At 36.9% G+C, this 22,290-nt stretch overlaps 3 protein-coding genes across 4 annotated transcripts in view; 1 reads left to right on the top strand and 2 right to left on the bottom strand.

The window, feature by feature from the left end:
• Positions 1-22,290, bottom strand: part of LOC307161679 (uncharacterized protein) — a 396,018-nt gene that overhangs the window by 355,263 nt on the left and 18,465 nt on the right. The window lies entirely within an intron of this gene.
• On the top strand, positions 747-19,475 carry c8a (complement component 8, alpha polypeptide). Its single transcript, XM_079876545.1, has 11 exons — positions 747-923; positions 990-1,101; positions 1,371-1,518; positions 5,490-5,637; positions 6,221-6,410; positions 7,417-7,599; positions 11,380-11,620; positions 11,752-11,871; positions 11,967-12,124; positions 14,622-14,847; positions 18,588-19,475. Exons 1-11 carry the CDS (start codon positions 823-825, stop codon positions 18,734-18,736), a joined length of 1,776 nt encoding a protein of 591 aa, XP_079732671.1. The 5' UTR covers positions 747-822; the 3' UTR covers positions 18,737-19,475.
• c8b (complement component 8, beta polypeptide) overlaps positions 18,886-22,290 on the bottom strand; it is a 24,559-nt gene continuing 21,154 nt past the window's right edge. The window contains exons 11-12 of one of the 2 annotated variants that reach the window (XM_079876548.1): positions 21,811-21,879; positions 18,886-21,098 (exon numbers count right to left, since the gene is read on the bottom strand). In XM_079876548.1, coding sequence (XP_079732674.1) covers positions 20,944-21,098; positions 21,811-21,879 — 224 coding nt within the window. In that variant the 3' untranslated portion in view covers positions 18,886-20,943. The remainder of the gene's footprint in view (positions 21,099-21,810; positions 21,880-22,290) is intronic. The other variant, XM_079876549.1, reaches the window with a different exon arrangement.

Raw genomic sequence — 22,290 nt, 5'->3', positions numbered from 1 at the left:
AACTTCTGCATCACTAGATTAAACTCATACTCTGGATGTGGCATGGCCTCGGTTGCCGCAGGAAACACAAACGAGCCGTAAATAGGTTCGGCATCTCTCCCCATCGAGTACAAGAGCGAGTTCACCTGCACTTCACTGCTCTCTTTGTCCAGTTTCGATGCGACTCTAAACCGGGAGAATCTCTGCCGCCATGTAAGCCACTCCGCTGGCTGCGAGAAATCGAACGGCTCGGGAGGTCCAAACTTTGCCATTTTGCTCTTAATGTCGGCTTGAAGTCCTTAATTCTGACACCATGTCATGATATCAGGTAAGACACGGCTCGTTGTCTTTATTCAAGAGTGTTTTTATTATTTTACTACAACACAGAGTAGCATAAGCCATCCGTTGGACTCCATCAATAATAGTCATACAGTGCCCTCTAGTGGTTAGCATACCCAAACTACGGTAACTTAACATGGACAAAAGACAATCTCACAACAATATGTAAATGTGTGCTGTGGTAAAGCCTTAGGGTTAAAGAAAATGGTAATTTTCTGCCATTATTCGTTTTTTTACAGATTTGTTATGTGTGCAAAGTGACATCTGCATTTATAATGGCCAGAATACAATCTGGTAATAATTACTGTTTATTTTGACTCAATGCCAGTCAACCCTAATTCTCCATGTAAAACTTGTCATGTATTTGCTTAGAGGTGGAGCATTCTGGGCAAAAGTGACTAGAGATTATTTTCCCCCAAATCCTGTCAATCATTAATAATACTGACAAACAATGTGTAGACTGGACCTAGGTCTCAGATCAATCTCCAACCAACCATCTCAGCTATGTGCCGATTTCTGTTTTCTGTTTGTGCATTTGGAATTTTTCTAGAATGTTTCAGTTTCCATGTTTCTGCCAGATTAACTGATGAATCATCAAGCAACAGGTAATAGATACTGTACTTTTAGGAGCTTTTTTCATGTTGTACTCTTCACATATTGTGTCTCTTCAGGGCTAATGCATCTTCGAGACACACCAGAGGAGTCGATACCCCCCCTCCTGTCGACTGTAAACTCAAGAGCTGGACGGACTGGTCACCCTGTAACACATGTAGCGACAAGACGGTAAACACATATTTATAGACACTCATCTAAACCAACAAATATGGAAAAGATAGCCTGTTGTTGTTCATTGAAATGAGGTTAAAATAAATTAAAAATATCTGTTCTCTCCAGTGGACATCGTGTATTATAGGAGATTTGCTGTCCAACAAACGAGTGTAGCTGTAATGCAAACATAAGCAACATTTTAAAGTGATCATATTGCTGGTAACACGCATATAAGCTGATGTGCATTGAGAATAAATATTTAAACCGTTTGTGATGTTTCACAGTTTCGCTTCCAGTACTTGGAGCGGCCGTCTCAGTTCGGTGGTCAGGAGTGTGTTCACAGTCAGTGGGACGTAAGACAATGTCCACAAGAGGACGAGTGCCAACTCCAGGAAGACTACTGTGGGGACATGTTTGCTTGTGGGCCTGCTGGTAAATATTTCTGCCTGCCTTTTTTTCTACACGTTTGTCAGTGTGTATGTCTCAGGTGTCCTCAGAGCCCATTTTTGAGTGCACTGTAAAATCCAATAGTGGTTCTTACTAAAACTTTTTAGTTAACTTTACTTAATGTCTTAACTTAATTGTAAAAATCTAGTAATCTGTACTATTCACATACTATGTTTTATTTACTCAGAAAACCCAAGTTAAGATTAATTGATTGGTTTGAGTGTGGTTTTTGAGGCAGGGAAATTCTTAATGGACCTTTCACTCATTCCCTCCACTTCTGCAGTTATTTGTCTTTGTTTGCATTCACTCATTTCCCAAAGTAATCTTGAATGTTGAATTGCCAATACAACTGAAAAATTTGTAAGAACGTAACATAAGTTGACTTCATAAATTGATTTTGATTTTCTTAAAATATTTTTAGTCACCATTATGGCGATTAGTGATCCCTTTGGTTGGGCACTTGGAACTATATTTTCTTTATTATGATTCTCTTTCTATAGATGCAGTGATGCAACAATAAATCAGTTGTTTAGTGTCAAAGAAAGAGAAGTAATACTACACACACACACATATATATATATTTATTTGTGTGTGTGAGAGAAAATATGAATGGTGTATAATGTAACGTGTCAATTAGTGATCTTTTATAATTTTGTTGCTACTGTTTATGCCTAAACACCTTCTGAAACAGTTAATTGGGTTTATATAATTGCTCTATATTTGTGAAAATCTTGTAATTGATCATGCTTGACTCACACAGACTTCATCATTCAGCATGCAAAACACAACCATGGTGACAAATACATTTCATTTAAAGTAAATTATCAAGTACTCTCTACAGTTATTTTTTAGTTACTGGAACTCTTGTGTAAGTGAACTATACTAACTAAGCATTTGTCAGTACCACATACTATTCCTATTTCACTTTACTTGCTTTTTTTAGAGCAATCGGTTTCCTGATATTTTCCTAGTAATGTGAACTCTAATGAGAAGTTAACACAACTAATGATTTTGATTCAAGAGTGCTTGAGTATACTTGATAAACAACATTAATACACTACTTTACTTGGAAATTTTAAGGCAATCGGTTTCCTCACCTTTTCTAAGTAAAGTCAACATATTACATTTTACAGTGTGGAAGGAAAGACATGCTGTTTTCGTGCATGTGTCTTTAAATGCAAATTAGCTGCTGAGTCCCCGCCCCCCTTTCCAGAAGAGGGCGGAGCCTCGGATACTCTGCCAAAAACCAATGGATTTGATTATCATCTCTATTGCTCATGCTCACATGACATTGCAGTTCTTCATCATGATGAAAGTTTATTATCTGCATATGTTTTAAAGCCATATCAGTCTAAACTTCTGATATATGGTTTTCTGAGTGCACAGAAAGTGTCAGACGGCGCGTCGCGTGAGTATTAAAGGTGCCTTGTGCCAAAAAATCAATTCATACTCCACATTCCATACCAGATGGGGGCAGTATACCTCCAGAAAGTGAGTTGGTCTACTCTAGAGTAACAACCGAGAAACGGCATAGTCTCTATGCTCCGCCCCTACCTTCACAACGACCCTAGAGCCATAGCCGAAGCTGAGCCAACTCCTAATAGAGGACGTTTTGACTCCAGAGGAACGTTGGTTGATGATGTCAAGTGATTTTGAAATATGACATCTTCAAGCTACTCCCCTTCACCTTTACCAGTGAATATGTTCATATTCGTTTTGCTCATATTACAATTTTATTGTTAGTTTGAATTACATTAATATGACAGACAGCATTCGCTGATGTTGACCAAGCTAGCGCCAACGTAACCAGAGCTGCCAACTCTCACGCATTCACCGTGAGACACACGCAATTTACACTTTTCACACGCTCTCACGCCACACATCAATTTTCTCACGCACAGAAAAATCGCGAAGCAAAGAGGACACGGAGACCGACAGAGCAGGTTAGTTATGATATAAAAAAATCTCAGCTCTCAGATTCTGTCACTTTTATATATTTTTTATAATACCGTTTTGGCGTTTGTAAATGTTACACGACAGATCCCTAGCGCACGTGAACCGATCATCTCTACTAGCTAATAGTAAAACAAGTAATAAAAACTCAGTGAGTGTTTTAGCGCAATTTTCTGACGTCATGGGATCACAACACTAACGCCGCCTTCACACTGGCAGTTGAAATCAGCTCCGATACGGCAGCGAAACGACCCGAAGTCATTCATTTCCTATGGAGATTTGCAGACCGCATGCGAATGGGTCCGAACCAGGTGCGAACGAGTGCGGTGCGAAAAAAATCGTGTCCGTTGGCCATCCGGATGCGTTCAAAAAATTGAACTCTTGCGAAAGGCTACGGACGGTTTCTATCCGAAAATCCCAACGGAAGTTAGCGTTGCTATGGTACTGATAAACAAACCTGGATTCTTAACTTTTAATAAAATAAATAATGATTTTATAACGATTAGTTGTCATGTCATTTTTTTATTTTCATGATGTTTTAACGTTATTAGGGCAGTTAATACAATTAAATAATTCAATATTTAAATATACTCGCTTCCGAGGCTTCCGACCACTGATCTATATAATGATTAGACCTTCCTTAACATAATGCCGAAAACCCGAAGTCTCTAGGTGGTCTGGTTGAGGAGGAGATAGAAGTGCAAGTTTGGTGCGCACAGACAGAACAGAAATCATGAGTTAACAATCGCAATTTTGTCCGGTGGAAAATTGCGCTAAAAACACGAACACTGTTGAAAGATACAGTAGGCTACAACTTACCGAAATGTATTCCTCATACATAATATTGATCAATCAGTGTTTTTTATCAGCGTGAAGAGGTCAATAACATAGCTGGAGAACAATTATATCAGATTTACCTCAGGAAAGCCATTTAATAAACATAATATAGGTCACGTAGTTGGCAAGAAAAACAGCGGGTGGTTGTGGTGGTGGTAAGGGTCTCTTGCAAGGGCTTCAGCCATTCTTCCGCTCTCTTCCCTGAACTGAAATGTAGTAGTGGGCTGTACTTTCCACACGACTGACATCAGGTTCAAGCCGTCACAAGCCGTGCGAGTTATTCGCGAGTTATTCGTGTATTGCAGTTTGGCTGGTGGTTATGTTATGTTGCCCGCATACCACCTCCCATGGCCGAAACTGGTATTATGACACCTGTTGGGCTGTGGCTAGTAATTTAGCATGCTAATTCAGGTTGATATCTCTGCAGCACTATAACTTGTCATTTTTTTTAAATGACATCATCGTCCTTATTTCTTCTCATTCTTTTGATGCGTGTAGCTCATTTTTAGAATATTTTTACCTCAATTCTTACACATGGCACCTTTAAACTAAGTTCTCTTTCACGTCTTATTGTGCTTAAACTGTCCACATACACACAAGGTTATGTCAAAAACACACAAGGTTCATATAAACAGTCGGTTATGTCTGTGAACGTGAACAGAAGGGAAAGAAATCGCATGTGTATATTAGATCTGTGTATTAAAGTGACAGCAGCGTAATATACAGGACCTACTGCGGTAAATGCTGTTAATATGAATCAAACAACAAGAGAAAAACAGAAAACCACTCACTGCTTTTGACTGAATAACTTCAGTAGCTTTAATAAGAATACATTTCTTACTTGAATGCTGCTGTTAAATGCTCTGGCGACGAGATAAACATGGCGGACTGTGTACAGCTCACTGAGGGGCGGAGCCTATGCTAACAGGGCGGGTCTGTCAGCAGCCGTGGGCGGGGCCTAAGCATGTGTGATGTCACATTGCATAGAAACTGAAAATGGCTTATTCTGAGACATTGTTTATGATTTATGGGCATGAAAAAAGGAGTGGGTGGATTTTTAGCATTATTGGGTGGTTTAGTACACACACTGCCGACACATACGTTCAAACACCATGTAAAAGTGAATTTTGCATAATAGGTCCTCTTCAAATGTGTTTGTCTCACAGGACGGTGTATTGGACAGCAGCTCCGTTGCAATGATGAAATAGACTGTGTAAGTCAGAACGATGAGATCGGCTGTGAAGTGTTGAATAGAAGAGAAACCAAATGTACCGACATGTTGATCATCCCAGGAGCTGATAAAGCCACTCAAGGGTGAGAAGCAGGAGACTGATGCGGAAATGCACACGTGACGTTTATTTTAATAATGAAACACCGTGCTATTCAGCATTGGAAATATGTTTTATTAGAGATATCACCTTTAAGACAAGAACTGCAGCTTATGGAGCTTATTTATTAAGAAAACATGTATGTTTGCATGTGTCATATGTAATTATGTTGATGACCAGTTCTACACTTTCCCTTATCCATTCATATAAAATTGAAAATTAATCTGTCTATTATCTTGATTTATGCATTTCCAGAGTTGTTTCAGTATCAATGTACAAGTAGTTACTTGCATTTCAGTATCTGAAGCAATATTATTCAGATCTACTGTATAATAAGTCAATGGTCTCCAATACGGTTTGCTTCACAACATTCTTCAAAACATCTACAGATATTTGGACCCACATGACATGAGGGAGAGCACATGATGACAACATAGTGTGCTTTTAATGCTAAATATCAGGAATCCTGCCCAAGTGGAAAATTACATATTTGGCAGATAATCTAGATTTATGTTTACAAGTACAACATGTATCCGAATCCTGAATTATTGTTTGTTTCATTCCCTCAGATATAATGCTTTAACTGGAGCTTTCATGAATCATGTTCTGGACCCCAGATACTTTGGAGGTGTGTGTGAATACATCTATAACGGAGAGTGGCGGAAACTCACGTACGACCCCTTCTGTGAACACCTCAGTTATGATGATGCTGAAAAATATTACCGGAAACCATACAACTTCCTCACATATCAGATAATGGTAAGCGCTGATATCTCTGGCTCCTTAATTTGGCAGAACAGAACTTCATTACTTTCAATGTTTATTATGCTGCACATGAGTGTGTGTGTGGGTTTTTTTTATATCATCATTTTAGTAGAAATAATTACGTTAGAACATTCAAGAAATCATATTTTCTGTTTGAAAACAAAGGTTAATACGAACCTGTTCCTCTCATAGATCTATGCAATGGCTTTAGAAGGCTTACAATACCAATCATGAAGCAAATATGGACATTTGGATAATTTATCCTAAACTTGGCTTTAAGCAAAATGCAACCTCTTACAATACATAATCAGAATGGACACTGTTCTGACATATTTATTTAGGGATATTGTAACTGAAAGCGAGACAACAAAGGCACTAAACTTTTTTTCATATTTTATTGTCATATTTTGTACGTTAAGGCCACCAACTTGGTTCAGACTGCAAATAAAAAAACTACTGTGTTAAATTTTCATGTTTTTAAACTAATTATTGCTTAACCAATATGGGTTTCTCAATGGCTGATTCTTAAACTAGTAACCCGAATCTTAAATGTGTGGTTAGAACAGTTGGGTCAATTTGTGTTTAGTTCAGAGTTTACATTTTTTATTAACATGTTCATGCATTTCCAGAATTTAATCCATGCTCTTTTGTTTGTAGCATAATCCTATCATTATTAGTAAGTTATTGGGGACACACATAGCACATAAATGGCATTGTTTGCTGAGAATGACTATGTAGCATTTTATGCCACCAATCAAACAATCCTTAAATAGAAATCTCAGTGAACACAGATGAAAATTGAACTGATCTGAATTATTTATAAAGAATCTGAATTTCACATATTGGGTTCTTCTCAGTCGGAAGGCTGTATCCTAGTAAGGCCCACGCGGACTCGTTCTTGTGTTTAATGCTGAGTGGGACTGGGTAAAGAAGGACACAGCCTAACTATGCAACCTTACGACTGAGACGCATCCGCTGACTGTGCTTTCGTCCTCTCCAGGCACAAGCAACTACTGAGGAGGCGTCAGACTATCATGAGGATGCCGTTAGCTTTCTCAGGGCAAGACAGACAGAAGGATCCGCCAGCTTTGGTATAACACTGAGAGTCGCTTATGTGGAAGTTGGTCGGGAAGTTAGTACCGCATACAAGTTTCTCAGCAACATAACACAATACAATAATAAGGTAAAGTTATACATTTTGGATATCAACTCAACTCTCTTTATTGTCACCATGTACCAGTGTTACCAAGTCTGCATATTAAAAACGGCTTTTTTTGTTCTTCAAGAAGTCACTTATATATTTGGGCAGTGGCTGGTTGGGGGGGGGGGGGGGGGGGGGCTTATTTCGAGACTAACAGTTGCATATTTGGGCTTGTTTGAAAAGCCTCCAGCTTGTTAAGATTCTCCAAGCCACTAGCTGTATTTGACACTTCTGTCTTGTAATGTCTCTCCTGGCCACTAAGAATGCTGTAGAATTTAAGGATGCTTTTGATCATCCCCTTGCGAAAAAGAAGTACACTTCTAGTTCATTTTATGAAGTATACTTAAGTAATGTTCAAGTATATTTCTAAGTATACTTTATGTAGTAAGTAATATCAATTTACTAGTAAATTGTAAGTGTCCTATTTCAATACTGCATGGGACTAAATTAGCCCACTTTTTAGTATATCAAGTACACGTTTAGGTGTACTATAATAACTGTAGTAGTAATAAACTTTAAGTGCACAACTAGTTCACAACTCCTTTGTACTGCATCTGTACTACAAGTGAGCTTATAAGTATACTAGTAGTTTACTATTTTAAAACTTGTAGTAAATGTTTTAGTTTATACAAGTACACTTTTGAAGTATACTCTCAGTAAACTACTAGTTTAGTAGTTTTATACTGCAGTTATTCATAACATCATACTTATAGTTTACTATTCCTATATATTTTTTTTTTGCACTTTCAGTATGTACTACTATGTTCCTATTTAGGTTTAAATGTTTTATACTTGAAATACACCTTTAACTTTACATTTTGAAAACTTTTAGTTTCATGCATCCATTTTATCAACACTTGAATGAGTGTAAGTTTCATAAAAAAGGAACATATTAAACAAAAAGCTCAGAAAATCGCATTTTTATTTATGTATTATTTTAACACCCCCAAAGCAAGTGTTTCCTCTTCATGAGTTAGACCTTCTTCTTCTTCACCTGTGTTTTGATCCAGATATTCTGTTCTCTCTCAGAAGTAATAGCGCCCCCTATCGTATAACAGTGAAAACTTGGATAGCAGGAAAAGTCAGTCAGTGGCGGGGAAAGAGTAAAGTAGACTTGAAATAAATCCAGATACTCAGAATAAGGGACATATATGTTTTCTTTATAAACCAATATTTTCAAACAATGTAAGTTTATAAGACAGTATGTAAAACTTTGTGAAGAATGTATTTAAAAGATTAAACAACTACAAGCCAAGTACAGTAGAATACTTCATTATACTTTATACTGTATTTTGATCAAAAGATTGAGTACATGTACAGTATAGTCCAAAAATACATAGACCTTTCTGTCAGTATAAGTCAAGTATACTACATCAAGTTAAGACTACATAAAGTATATTTCTGAGGACTACATAAAGTATATTTCTACATAAAAAGTAGACTGAAAGTATCCTTTCTTATTTTTTAGTTATTTTTTACCTGTTAAGCTTCACCAGTGCGTGGGCGCACTGAAGCGTTTTTTTATTTATATAGTTCAAAGTTACTATCAGATTTAATGTTATACCTTGACAAACTATACATCATTAAAAAGATATAATACTCAAGTTTCAGTATTTGACCACTATTGTATTCTGAGAAACTTATAGTGACAGTTATGTCTTAATTTGTGTCAGGAATTATGAAATGAAAAAATGAGTCCATACCTTTAATATGAATTATGCGCGTCAGTCGCTTCCATTCATAAAAAACTCCCGTGCTGTCGTCATGACAGCGATACACAAAACAACGTCCTTCAGGGCTTTTAGCTCAAAAATGTGCAAACTTGGAGAAATATTGATATATTCTCATAGATTCACGTCATATTTCTAAAGACAGGAATAATATTTATTGAATTTATACCCAAATGCGTCGATGTAATCATTATGATCGCTTCTTACTGAGATGTGCAGTGTTTTCAATTCATACCAATAGCCTGAGGGCGCTATATGCACAAAAAATAATCCATATATGGGACATGAAGAAGAGCCATAATCATGTGACATTCCAGGACGTCACTGCTACACACAAACCTACAGAGATCGCTGTAATATGCAGATAAAAGATGTTTTGAAGACAATAAACATGTTTGCTATGATATTTGATTTGCCTGTGTTCTTCAAGCCATGCCAGGTATTTTATATTTTATATTATATTTATAATGTAATGCTAATCGATATAGACTTTATCATCGTGCATAAAACTATAAATAATGTTTTCTGTCTGATTTTTTTTTTATCTGAAGCCAAATTATATCACAGAAGATTATTTAAAACACTCGATTGCGTTATGAAGTAAGTTTGGAGCACAAACATGGTTTTAATCTCATAAATGGTCGTGTATTGATGGTGTGCTAAGCTAACATGCTAGCTAGCCCAGGTGCACCTGCCACCAGGGGTTATTCTTTTATGAATTTTGTTCTAAATAAGAATGCTTACTGATATGTTTTAGTGCATTTGACCACTATTTAGTGCACTTCAAATGTGAAGTGAGAACTTTGATAAAAGAAATTAGGGATTAAAACCCTGTGAATAGCCAGTCGTTAGTAACTATAATGCAGACAAAAGAAATGCATATTTCGAGCCATAACCAGTCTGGAGAGGTGTGAATGTGTGCAGGGGGAGACTGAGACTGAATGGGGCTCGTTTGCACCACAAAACAATAGAGACAATATACTGAATGGATGCTTAGACGACGACTAAACATCAGTAGCATTTTTAGAGTAGCCTAATCAAAATAAAGTCATGACATGATCTTGAAAAACATTTAACTAAATACAGAGTTTTAGACTTATTATCTTCATATTTTAAATATAACATGGTCAGACATGTGGCTTTAGCTGTAGTGCATTTCTAGATTGCTCCAGTGCCAACTTCAATTTTATTTTCATTAATATGTTTCATAAAAAAAAAATTCTAATAACTTTACAAAACTTTGAAGCTATTTAAAAAAAAAAAAAATCATTATGACAATAATTAATTCTACATTTACAATAAACTACCAGGTGTCAGCTTTCAAATGAGATCATACTTGTGCTTTTAGTGCAAAGGGTTCATGAACTGTATCTGTTTTAGTTTGGGTATGTCATTTCTGGGGATTTTTCAAAAGTGGGGTTGCAGCTTAACAGGTTAAAAGAAGTATACTAATTACACACTTGAATAAACTTATTTTTCGTAAGGGTATAGATTGATGTGGGGGGAAAAAAACGTGTTGTTGGTTTAGATGCAGAGATTAGTTTATTTAGCAACAGTTTCTAATGTATTAGAGAAAATGGTGCAAATACTGCTAGTCATTTCCTCTAGTTCATTAGTGTGTTTGGGTGCACTGAGAAGCTGACACAGATCAGGAGACTGCCATATGTAAACGCCGCCCCTGAACAATAGGTCTGAGAGAAAATCTTCAAACTCTTTTAGGAAATCAATGTAGGGCCCTGGAGGTCTATACACGGCAGCTAAACCAAGAGATAGTATGGATTTTCATTTTCCTATGAGAGTGTAACATTCAGCACAAGCACTTCAAATGAACACTTGAAAACATTGCTTTCTGTTTGCTTGAGCATCCCGAACACTGACTCAAACAATTGCACAAGTTTGACTCTTTTAAATAACTATTTTGTTTGTCTGACCTATGCAGATATTTAATGGTGAAACTATACAGTCTGGATAACCACTTGGAAACTGTACACATTCATCTCAACATTTTTGCATGTTTCCTTTTCATGTTTAGGAGATGGGTTTTGTCCGGCTGTTGTCAACAGTACAAACGGCTCAGTTTAAGATGAGAAGCAAAGACTTGACTCTGGATGAGGACATGCTCTGGGCTCTGGGTGATCTGCCAGACCAGTACAGTTTCGGTGCATATTCCAGTTTCTTCAATGAATATGGTACACACTATGTCACAGAGGGAACCATGGGTGGGGTCCTTGATTATGTTGCTGTTGTGAACAAGAATGCCATGAAAAGAAATGGTAAGTAAATTACATATACAACCCAAATGAAGTATCTAAAATAAATGACTCAACTGTATTTAGCTAACTCTATTCAAGTTAGAAAATCTAATTGGTACTTGTGCCATTTCCCACATTCTTTTCACTATTAGAAAAAACTGCGCAAGAGATCGGAGGTTGCCTTGGTCATTCTTTGGGCCTGACATTGGACAAAAATGTCAAACTGACAACAAAAGAAAAATCATGTAAAAAATTTGGAACAATGAATGAGAGTACGTAACTTGGAGCCCCATGCATTTTCTTTTCTTCTTTTGGTTTTATACTTTAAGTTAAAATTCAACTTTTATTATTATTTTATTTTCCACAGTTCGTGATCAGTCCAACAGTGCTATTGAGGATGTCTTTGGCTTTGTGAAGGGTGGAGACGCCGGCTCCAGCAGTGGAAGTTTGGGTATCAGAGATGCCAAAAGTTACAAGGATTGGGGGAAGAGTCTCAAATATAACCCTGCGCTTATTGAGTTTGAGGTGAATTTGCCTTACTAACTTAACCTGCTCTTCGCAGGTCGGTCAAAAAGTACAGAATTATTATTATTATTATTATTTTTTATGAAATAAATGTACTATATTTTAGTTTGATAAAAGTTTTTTATTTAATATTTTGTATTTTTAGGGGATTTTTTTAATACTAAATTATATTTACGCTGTATTTATAATACATGTATTCACTTTTTCAGCGTAGAACTAAAAATTAAATGTCCAACTTAAACTGTCATAAATCTTGAATGCTTTAGAGCACAGACTTAAGTTTGATCTTTTTTCAAAGACGACACTTGGCAGATTATTGCTGAAGCGAAAAAAGTGAACTTAAAAAAAAGTAACAAGATTTTACATGTATTGTTTGAAAATCTAAACAAGTTTTGTTCCACTTTTGAGCTTGATATCTCAAAAAATGAGCTTTCAGTAAGATTTTGTTTGGCCACAGAACCAAAAGTTTCCACTAGATGAAATTTGTCTCCCATTCATTTCCAATGACACATTTTTCAGTAAAAAATTACAGAAGAGCACCAGAGGATACTTAGTTGTTTCAAACTTTAGTTTCATCAACTTTGGCTCTTGAGGTCCATTTTTCTGCAGAATTTAGTGTAAATGTAACTTGACAGTGAGCTATAAATATATGCTTTAAGTAAATAATTTTCCATCAGGTTCTAGGACATTTGATTAGGATGGCATACAAATGCAGGGTTAAAAACCACAATTTGGGTCATTTGGCAACCCAGCGCTAGGTTGAAAAGGGACAAACCCAGCACTTGGTTGTTTTGACCCTGGGTTAAATGTTTGACCCAACATGGTGATTTTTTTATTTCTTTTTTTAACAATTCAACTATTTTTTTTAAATGTCTAAAACGACCTCTAAATAGGTTGTAAATGAAAATCACTTTAATACTCACATAATGACTACAATAACACAGGCAACAGCAATAATCAAAAGGTGAAAAAAAAATACTGACAGACAAAAACAGAAAAAGAAAAAAATATATAGGCAAAAGTTTTAAGTGAGAATAAGTGTAGAAATCAATGGCAACTTAACAGTTAAACAGCTTATACAGGTAGACAAAATTGCTTTATAAAAGATTAATATTGAATAACTTACATTTAAGAAATTTTTCTTCTATCAGTGAAAATAGTACCACTAACCAATCAAACCATCAGACTGAGTGCCCAAGAAACACACAGACTGAGAGCCTAAATATCAGGAATAAATTTGATTAATAAAGCAAATCGACAGGATTTTACTCTCTCCATGTAATGCCCGGTACACACTGTATGATTTTGGGCTGTCCCAGATGAAAGATGACCAATCGTGGAGATTTCTATGGTCGTGGCTCCTAAACGGTGGCCGTCATACAGAGAGAGAGGTTCAAAGATGGCCGTTGTCAAGGTCTTGCAACCAAAGATAGATGAAATGGGGTATTGATTAACACGTCATGCCGCTAAAAATTAAACGTACTTCCCTCAAGCTCCATTTGCAGAATTGTCATGCCAGGTTGGCCCCTTTTCCCTAGCCATGACCACGTCCATATTTTTATGTTTTAGTCAAAAAGTTAAAAGTGTATCTGTTGCATTAAATGTTCAATTGTCATTTTGAGTTCTTTGCACGCACATGCTTAATGTGTGACACGATGCAGTACATGTGAATCGGTGTATGATAAATGATGTTATTAATGTTCTAAACGCAGCAATAGTTTATGTATTTCTCTTGTGTATATTTGAGGGACACATTTGTGAGAAACCGCCAAAATTTTCCACTTCGTTACTGGCATACCCACGGAAGATCATCCCTTTAATATTTGGCCACTTCTTTACGATAAAAATGTTACAGCCACTGTAATTTCTTGAACAATAACATGGACATCAAAACACACACACACACTGTATTCTCCTGTTTTGGAGTAGGTTTATAGATAATTTACGTTACAAATCTGGTGAAATGGCGCACATTGAGTTCCCATATGAACGTCATAAGCAACCCAAACTCACAGCATATGCAGAGATGGCATTTGTTAAAGGAGCTGCTGAGACGCTCATCGAAGACCCGTCTACTCTGAGTCACAGCACAAAATAATTGAAAATGATCTCATAAGATGTCAGGCCACTCCGCGGGTGTGATAAATATTAACCATCCCGGTGTTTAATAGTGTTTTGTGCGTGCTCCCACAACATGGCTTCTTACCTACTGGCTAGCGAAACGGACGTCTAACACATTAGAAGGAAATACTACATCGTATTTACTTCCGTGTTGCAAAATAAGGTGGATAGGATTGCCGAAATCACACAGACTGTAGCAGGCATTGAACGTTTTTAATCACTACGGTCAAGCATTGGGTTACTGATAATGTACGATTATCAACCCAAATTTTGATCTCTGTCAAAACTCTATGTTTGAAATCTTCCATTTAAGTTATATAGGCTACTATTTATAGTTATTTCTTCTCTATTTCTGGTCATTGTGGTCCTGTCATAGATTGCACCAATATACGAGTTGGTACGCTTGAGCACATCATCCGAGCAGCTGCGCACAAAGTTGCCCCACCTGAAGAAGGCATGGGAAGAGTATATGGAGAACTTCAACCCATGTCGCTGTGCCCCATGCAGGAATAACGGCGTCCCCATGCTCTCCAGGACAGCGTGCAGTTGTTTATGTAAAAGTGGATACAGAGGAAATGCCTGTGAGGAGACTGAAAGAAAAGGTAATGAACTTTCACTCTTATTTTACAAATGCATGTGGTTTGAGTACTGGCAGTGCGTCAGAAGAGGCAAAACTCTATTCGAAATAAAAATAACGGCTGCGTCTGAAAGCTGAAAAATGGTGCCTCCACAGTTCCAATCCTGCTCCAACACACACACACACACACACACACCCACCCACTCACACCCACACACACACACACACACACACACACACCCACACACACACACACACACACACACACACACCTGCAGTTTTCACATTGCCTGAAGAGCTGGGTCAGGTGTGTTAAATTGGGGTTGGAGCTAAACTCTGCAGGGCTGTGGCCAACATCTAAAGCAGTGGCTCTGAACCCTGTTCCTGGAAGCCCCAAACCAGGGACATTTTGTGTCAGACAAAGAACAAATTGAAGAGAGACATACAGTAGTCCAGGGGTTCTCAACTGCAGAGGTTTGCTCCAATCTTGATCTAACTCGCCTGACTGCAACTTTCTGGTAAGGCTGGCCACACACTTGAAGATTTGAAGCCCGATTTTGAGTCCAATTTGCATCTCTACGCAATCTGACCAATTCGAGGCTTGTCGCAAATGACTTTTTGTCCAAAAATCCTCAATCGTGTGGTGTCATTATGATTCTTTTACTGCTCCCGATGGCGCCCGCACTATCCCAAATCGAACATGTTTGATATTACCCGACTCTTGATCTGGCTGATAGCCAATGAGAGCGAGCGAGCTTCACCAATCGGATGTTGAGTGCTTCTATAGCCAAAACTTGGCAGCCACAAACACGCCATGAAAGGGGAGTATTGAGAAAGAAGATCACACACATTTAACAAAACTCACGCCAGGAGAACCAGCTGACGACGCCGATCTTTCTTTTCTCGTGAGTCTATGTGAGATCTCGTCTCACTGTGGAAATGTTACTACAATCGACAGGTGTGTGGTCTCAGACAGAACTGCCCTCATGTCTGTTGTCTCCCACAGTTTTGAAATCAGTTAAGATTTTAAAATCTTCTATTGTGTCCCAGGCCGAAATCTAAAGACTTTGATTAGTTTTCAGGTGTGTTTAATCTGAACTCTGCAGAAAAGTGGACTTGCTGAAAGTGGAAAGTTGAGAATCCTGCAGTAGAGGGCGATGTAACATCTGTGAATAAAACAAATTACAATATAGCTGTTGTAGGGCTGCATGATTAACTGCAGTTAACATGAAAACGCACTTAAACTGATTTGGCTTAGTGCGATTATGAAACCGCAAAGGCTGTGATAATGTTTTATGTGCAGCTTGTCAGTGAAGTACGGCTCAGTCATCAGTAGTAAACGCTGCTCCATCTGAAAGCACGAGTTTGAGTCACTTATTAAATGCATTTGAAAAAGCAACATGCATCAAACATCTTTCCAAACATGAGAAGCATTTATGAACCGCTTGAACAAAAAAAGACAACATTGAAAGGGATACTCCACTTTAAAATGAAAATTCTGTCATCATATACTCACCCTCATGTTGCTTCAAACCTGTATGAATTTCTTTCTTCTGCTGAACATAAAGGAAGATATTTAGAAGAACGTCAGTAACCAGACAGTTTCTGGTCTCATTGACTTTCATAGTATATATTTTTCCTACTATGAAAGTCAATGGGACCAGAAACTGTCTGGTTACTGACGTTCTTCTAAATATCTTCCTTTCTGTTCAGCAGAAGAAAGAAATTCATACAGGTTTGAAACAACATGAGGGTGAGTATATGATGACAGCATTTTCATTTTAAAGTGGAGTATCCCTTTAATAACATGCTTTTACTACAAACTCACTTCATAACAAGTGTTTGAACAAATCCTTCTGTGAGATGATGTGGCTTCTTACTCAGAATAAGGCAGTCGTGTGTTTATTAATCATGTTTAATCAAAGCATGTCAATCTTCTGTTTATTCAGCTACAGATAGTATGATGCCATAGGAGTTTCCCGGGATGATGTGCATTATCGTACTCCTGCGGTTTAATTTAAATTAATTGTGTAGCCCTTATCAGCTGTGAGGGTCCAAGTATGCTCAACCATAATGCAAAGTTACTCTATTACAGTGTTTCTCAGCTCTGGCCCTGGATCTGCCCTAAAAACCATTTAAGGATACTTATGGCTGTTTTTTAGGTGGAACTGATGTGCCCATTTACATGTATATGATTTGTGCATGATTTATGATTTATAAAATGCTCTTAGAAACATTTGTTTCATGTATAGTCCATGACGTGACCAAACAAAAATCATAATGTGTTGAAGCAATATTCCCCAGTGAAGCCCTGGTTTACAGTGATTTTAGAAGAGCTAATCATTTATTGATAGCAAATAATAACTTTTCTGCCAAGTGATGTAGTTCTTCAGCAATGTTTAGCTGAATGGTTGCATGCATGTAATGTGGTCAGTTCACAGATGTTTGTTTAGAGTATTTTACAACAGCTTCAAATGCATCTCAGCCAATCATAATCAAGGGCCGTAACTATCGGTTTTATAACTGGTGCAGTTTCAGACATAACTTGCATGCACTGTTTGTGGCTTTGGATAAAATAGTCTGCCAAATTCAAGTAAAAGTAGTAGTAAAAGTGAGATCAGGACATTAGCGCTTTGGGTATGAGAAAAGCACATTATAAATAAAGTGTATTATTATTATTATTATTAATGATTATGACTAATCAGACTCGACCTTGGGTTTCCCAGTGTTTCCCAACTCTGTGCTTCCAGGAACAGGGTTGGGAAACACTGTGGTCCTCATTTATAAAACATGCATATGCACAGATTAGAACTTAGAGCATACGCTAAAAATCCATACCAACGTTTATAGATAAAAAAAAGATTTTGACTTGGAAAAGTAGGTCAGGATCTAAGCAGATGTACACAAATTCTTTGTGGCAGAGAGACGAAGAACTGCAGGTATTTGGAAATATAAGCAATTTTTACCGCTGGTCGTTCGTAAGTAAAGTGTTTAGAAGTTGATGCTCTTTTATAACTTATTGACATTTATTAGGCAGCGTTTACAAGGCGGAGATCTGAAACCATTCAGCATCTGCGATTTATAACCTCACATCTGAAAGAGAGGCATACACAGGTTTTTTTCCCTGTTTTTTTCCGTACGTTCGTTCTCTGAATCATACGTACTGTACGCACATTTAAGAAATTATGTGAATATCAATGCAGGAAAGTTTCCTCATTTGATAAATGAGGCCTGTCCCAATAGCCACGCTTGAGGTCTTTGCACTTGTCTACTAGCTTGATATTCATGAGTTTGCACTTTAAAAAAAGTAATTCTGAATGTGTGTTCAGTAGTTCCTTTGCAACACAACACAACTGAATTGTGGTGCATCTAATTAAGTGGTAAAAAGCAGTTGAAAACATTTTAGAAAATCATCGCTGTACCAATAAAATCTGTAACACTTTATGTTTTACAAACCAATTATATGTAATCTAATTAATTTGACTTGCACTGTAAGGTTTTCCTCACCTTCTCTGGATTTCTGGGAATTTATCCGACCTGGGAAAGTCTTGTGCACTTTCTGTCATTTGCACACACTCTCGAGTGGCCAAGAATGCAAGTGTTGGTATTGGGACAGGCCCACTGCACTACACACTTGAAATGTCTATATGCTTTTCACATTTTACTATGAAGTGTTTTATTGGTGTATATGATGTGTCCCGCCTGATCAGACGAGGTGATGAATGCTAAGCGAGGCGTTCACAGAGCTCATATTCCCTCTGACAGGTCCTACACACGGAGTCTGGAGCTGCTGGAGCTCCTGGTCCACATGTGTGTCTGGAGCAAAGACACGAACACGAGCATGCAACAATCCCCCGCCAAAAGACGGAGGTCTGCCTTGTCAAGGAAGCAGTAATCAGAAGAGAAGTTGTTAAAAATCTCATATTCTCATGCTGACAGTTTTACAAACAATACCACTTCTGTCTGCATACAATATTGAGTCTGCCATTAATGCTCATTTTGGTTGCAAGACAAGCACCAATTTAAATGACTGTTTTGAGCTTACCTTTACTAGCTAATGTTGTAATTTAGTTAAAATATGTTACTTTTTTTTTTTGTCAGATGAATGATTTTGAGTGCTGGCTTGTGGCTCATCATGTTCCCCTTTATCATTTTCTATTGTTTATCACTATCTGTACTGTCCTATCAACATAAGGCAGAACACTTTTTTTTAAATTGTTTCATTTGTTGGTGAAACAAATCACCAATGAAATAAAAGTTATGTGATCAATTGTAATGAGGTTAGTGAGAAGTGTTTATGAGATTTGAAATCAAGATATATATATATATTTTTTTTTTTCTCCAAAAATATCAGCTGAACTTCCTGAAGCTACTGTATGCTACTCTAAGCTAGGAGAAGAGCACAGACATTATATGGACTACTTGTCGTACATTTACTTATTATGTCTTTTTTGGGACTAAAATTGACTTTTGAACTGAAAATGTAATTTTTTTTTTCATCTTGCATTTCAGAGTTTCGATAATGATCAAATTCAAACATACAAAGAACACAAATGACATCAGTTAAATTTTACTAAAACATAATTTCTGTGTTTAATGCTTCATGAATGTAGGAAAGATAATAAATTCAGTTAAGTGTGTCCAAGTGTGTCCAAACCTCTGACTCGTAGTGTTGGTTATATTATTAACTTTTAATTTTTTTTTTTTATTTTTTTTTTACATGCATTAATTCATACAGTTGTTTGTTCATACATTGTATAAGAACTACATTAACACTAACACATGAATTGGATTAATTGTATTGCTTTGTGGTTTACAGAGCACAAAGTGATTTATTAAATGAAAGAAAAAAAATAAGTTCTTCTGGGACAGAGAGGCAGCTTTTCTACCTTTTTACCACAAGATGTCGTTAGTGTGCAACGTGTTGAAAAGCTTTGAGTAATGAACCATTTTATGATACAGTCGAGGGGGAAAGCCCCAGTGCTTCACAAAGCTTCATTTCACCAGCTAAATATGCACTGTTAACTGTGGGACCTTATATAGACAGGTGTGTGCCTTTCCAAATCATGTCCAATCAACTGAATTTACCACAGGTGGACTCCAATCGAGTTGATAATAATAATGAATTTAATCCATTTTGGAATAAGCCTGTAACATAAAATGTGGGAAAAGTGAAGTGCTGTGAATACTTTCCGGATACACTGGGACCAGCAAAAGTGCTTCACAAAATGTAAAGTACCACTTTCTGTGTAGGTGAATATCTAGTTTAGTAGTGTTGGTCCAAGCCTAGCGATGTTTGTCTGTTGGGGCCAATATTGTAGGACTTCATGAACATGTCATTACCTGATGCAATAAACATTCAGTTAACTGGTAGATTAATGCTAACACATTCTGTCAGTTTCATGTTTCAGCTTAAAATCAAGACATTTTGCTTCAAGAAAATCTTTATGGTTTTTGTATTAACATTCATTTCTTAACACTAAATTTCCGCCAAAGCAAAACATCTGAAAAATTACAACAATGAGAATATATTTAATTGTCATGAAAATACTCAGAGTTTTGGGGAATAATACAGACATATTTTCCTGTTTCACACATACAGAGAATATCAGTGAAAAACTTTTTTTCTAGCAATTATTGCAGCTCTGGTTAAAGAAATTAATTTATTTACGTATGCCCACCATATTCGGCAGAGTAAAGGAATGTTTTTACAACAATGTGTAACTATATGATTTTATTTACGTTAAGTCTTTTTAATACTATGGACCCTTTTCACAGACTGTGATGACGCGTTTCCATTTATCAACATTGCAAATGTTTCTTTTGTTATTTTTGCATTTTAAAAAAATGTAATGCACATTTATAATGCTGTATTGTGTTATATTACCTTGGCAGTAAATGAAAAAGAAAATGCTGTGAATGCTATAATCAAAATTTTCCCTCATTTGGAAAGTCATGGAAACACTACCACAGATTTTTTCATTATTTTGCTGTCATCTCCTGTTCAGCCCTATAGAAGTTTACCCAACTATGACGGCTTCCGCTTCGGAGAATGTAAATGTAAAAAGATCTTATTGTTTGTGAAATAGATAGATAGAGAGATGGATAGATGACACACATGTTAGAGGCAATCCGCGGATTCCTCTTGAGACCCAGGACATGCTGCTCCTCCATTCTGCGGGGCTGGATTGTCACATCGGCGGGTGCGAAGCTGGGTCCTCCTCGAACATGTGGACCATGAAGACCAGCAGCTCCAGCTGCCATCCACTGCCGATGCTGAGAGTGTTCGGAGGACAAGAAACATGCATGAGTTAGATTATGTGTTCTCAATTAACACAAGCTTTAATGCAAAGTGACTTACAAATGAGAGAAATAAAAATAAAATCACATGCAATTTGTCATAAGAGCCAACAATATTCATATTATGCAATGCCAAGTTTAACCTAAACTAGCTTAATACGCAAATTGAAATGCAGAAGAGAAATAGAAGATACATTATTTTTGTTGCATAGCAATATTCTGTTATGTAAGAGTCTATATTCATTTTGAATTTGTTAAAAACAATGTTTAATATTTTTAAAACGTAGTAGGTGCAGAGATGCAATGACTTCATCAATCAGCGATTGGCTCTTTTATATAGAAGGCTGGACTTACTCTGCCATATTGTGGCACTTTCTCCCATTCATTGTAATATGAGTGCACCGTTTTTATATATCTAAAGACTTGGATAGTAACTCCATTGCACACGGTGCCTGAAACACCAATTTTAACATGGCCTCTAGTACCTTTTCTCTTAAATTTTGTATAGTGGTCAGTTGACTGTCACTATCAAATGCTAATAAAGTACTTTAAAAACTGAAACTGAATATATTTTTGAGTTCAATTTCTATATATTGACATATGGGAAAGCTCTCGAAACGACTGGGCATCCACATCAAGTGCAGCATTTGAGACCGGGCCAAAGCATCTCTCTTATAGATAGACAAACCTTTTCGTTGGGTGATCTCACAGCTCACTCCTTTGAAACCAGCTGGACAAATACAAATACACCTTGTGCCTATCGAGAGACAGATAATTATTACACATATTATCTCATAAGGATCAAAGGAACTATCATTTGTTAAACTTAGAATATTTACAAATTATGTGAAAAAAATGCAGATGAGATGAAAATTCCCAGAGTCAGTTTTTCCATTTGTATTCCTAGTTACCACAACAAGACATATTGTTTCCCATTTTTAAATTAATAAATGAATACTATCACGATCCCTGTACTGTCTTGTGTTTAGTAGGACTTTAATGTTGAAGTATATTCTTAGTTCCCCATTGTTTCTGTGTTCACTTCCTGTGTTTGGTTCCTGTTTTGTCTTGTACCTTGTTTGTCACCATAGTTACCCTTATTAGTTCCCATGACATCAATCACCAACACCTGTCCCTCATCATCAGCCCCTTGTTAACCAGTCTATTT

Source organism: Squalius cephalus, assembly GCF_949319135.1.
Source record: "Squalius cephalus genome assembly, chromosome: 7".
In the NCBI taxonomy this organism is placed as follows: domain Eukaryota; kingdom Metazoa; phylum Chordata; class Actinopteri; order Cypriniformes; family Leuciscidae; genus Squalius; species Squalius cephalus.
This window is presented reverse-complemented; position numbering and strand designations above follow the sequence as displayed.

Excerpts from the sequence above, each read along its gene's own strand:
- c8a (XM_079876545.1), top strand. The coding sequence starts at position 823 with ATGTGCCGATTTCTGTTTTCTGTTTGTGCATTTGGAATTTTTCTAGAA. Across the intron at positions 1,102-1,370 it reads ACACATGTAGCGACAAGACG|TTTCGCTTCCAGTACTTGGA; the intron begins GTAAACACATAT and ends GATGTTTCACAG. Across the intron at positions 7,600-11,379 it reads TAACACAATACAATAATAAG|GAGATGGGTTTTGTCCGGCT; the intron begins GTAAAGTTATAC and ends TTTCATGTTTAG.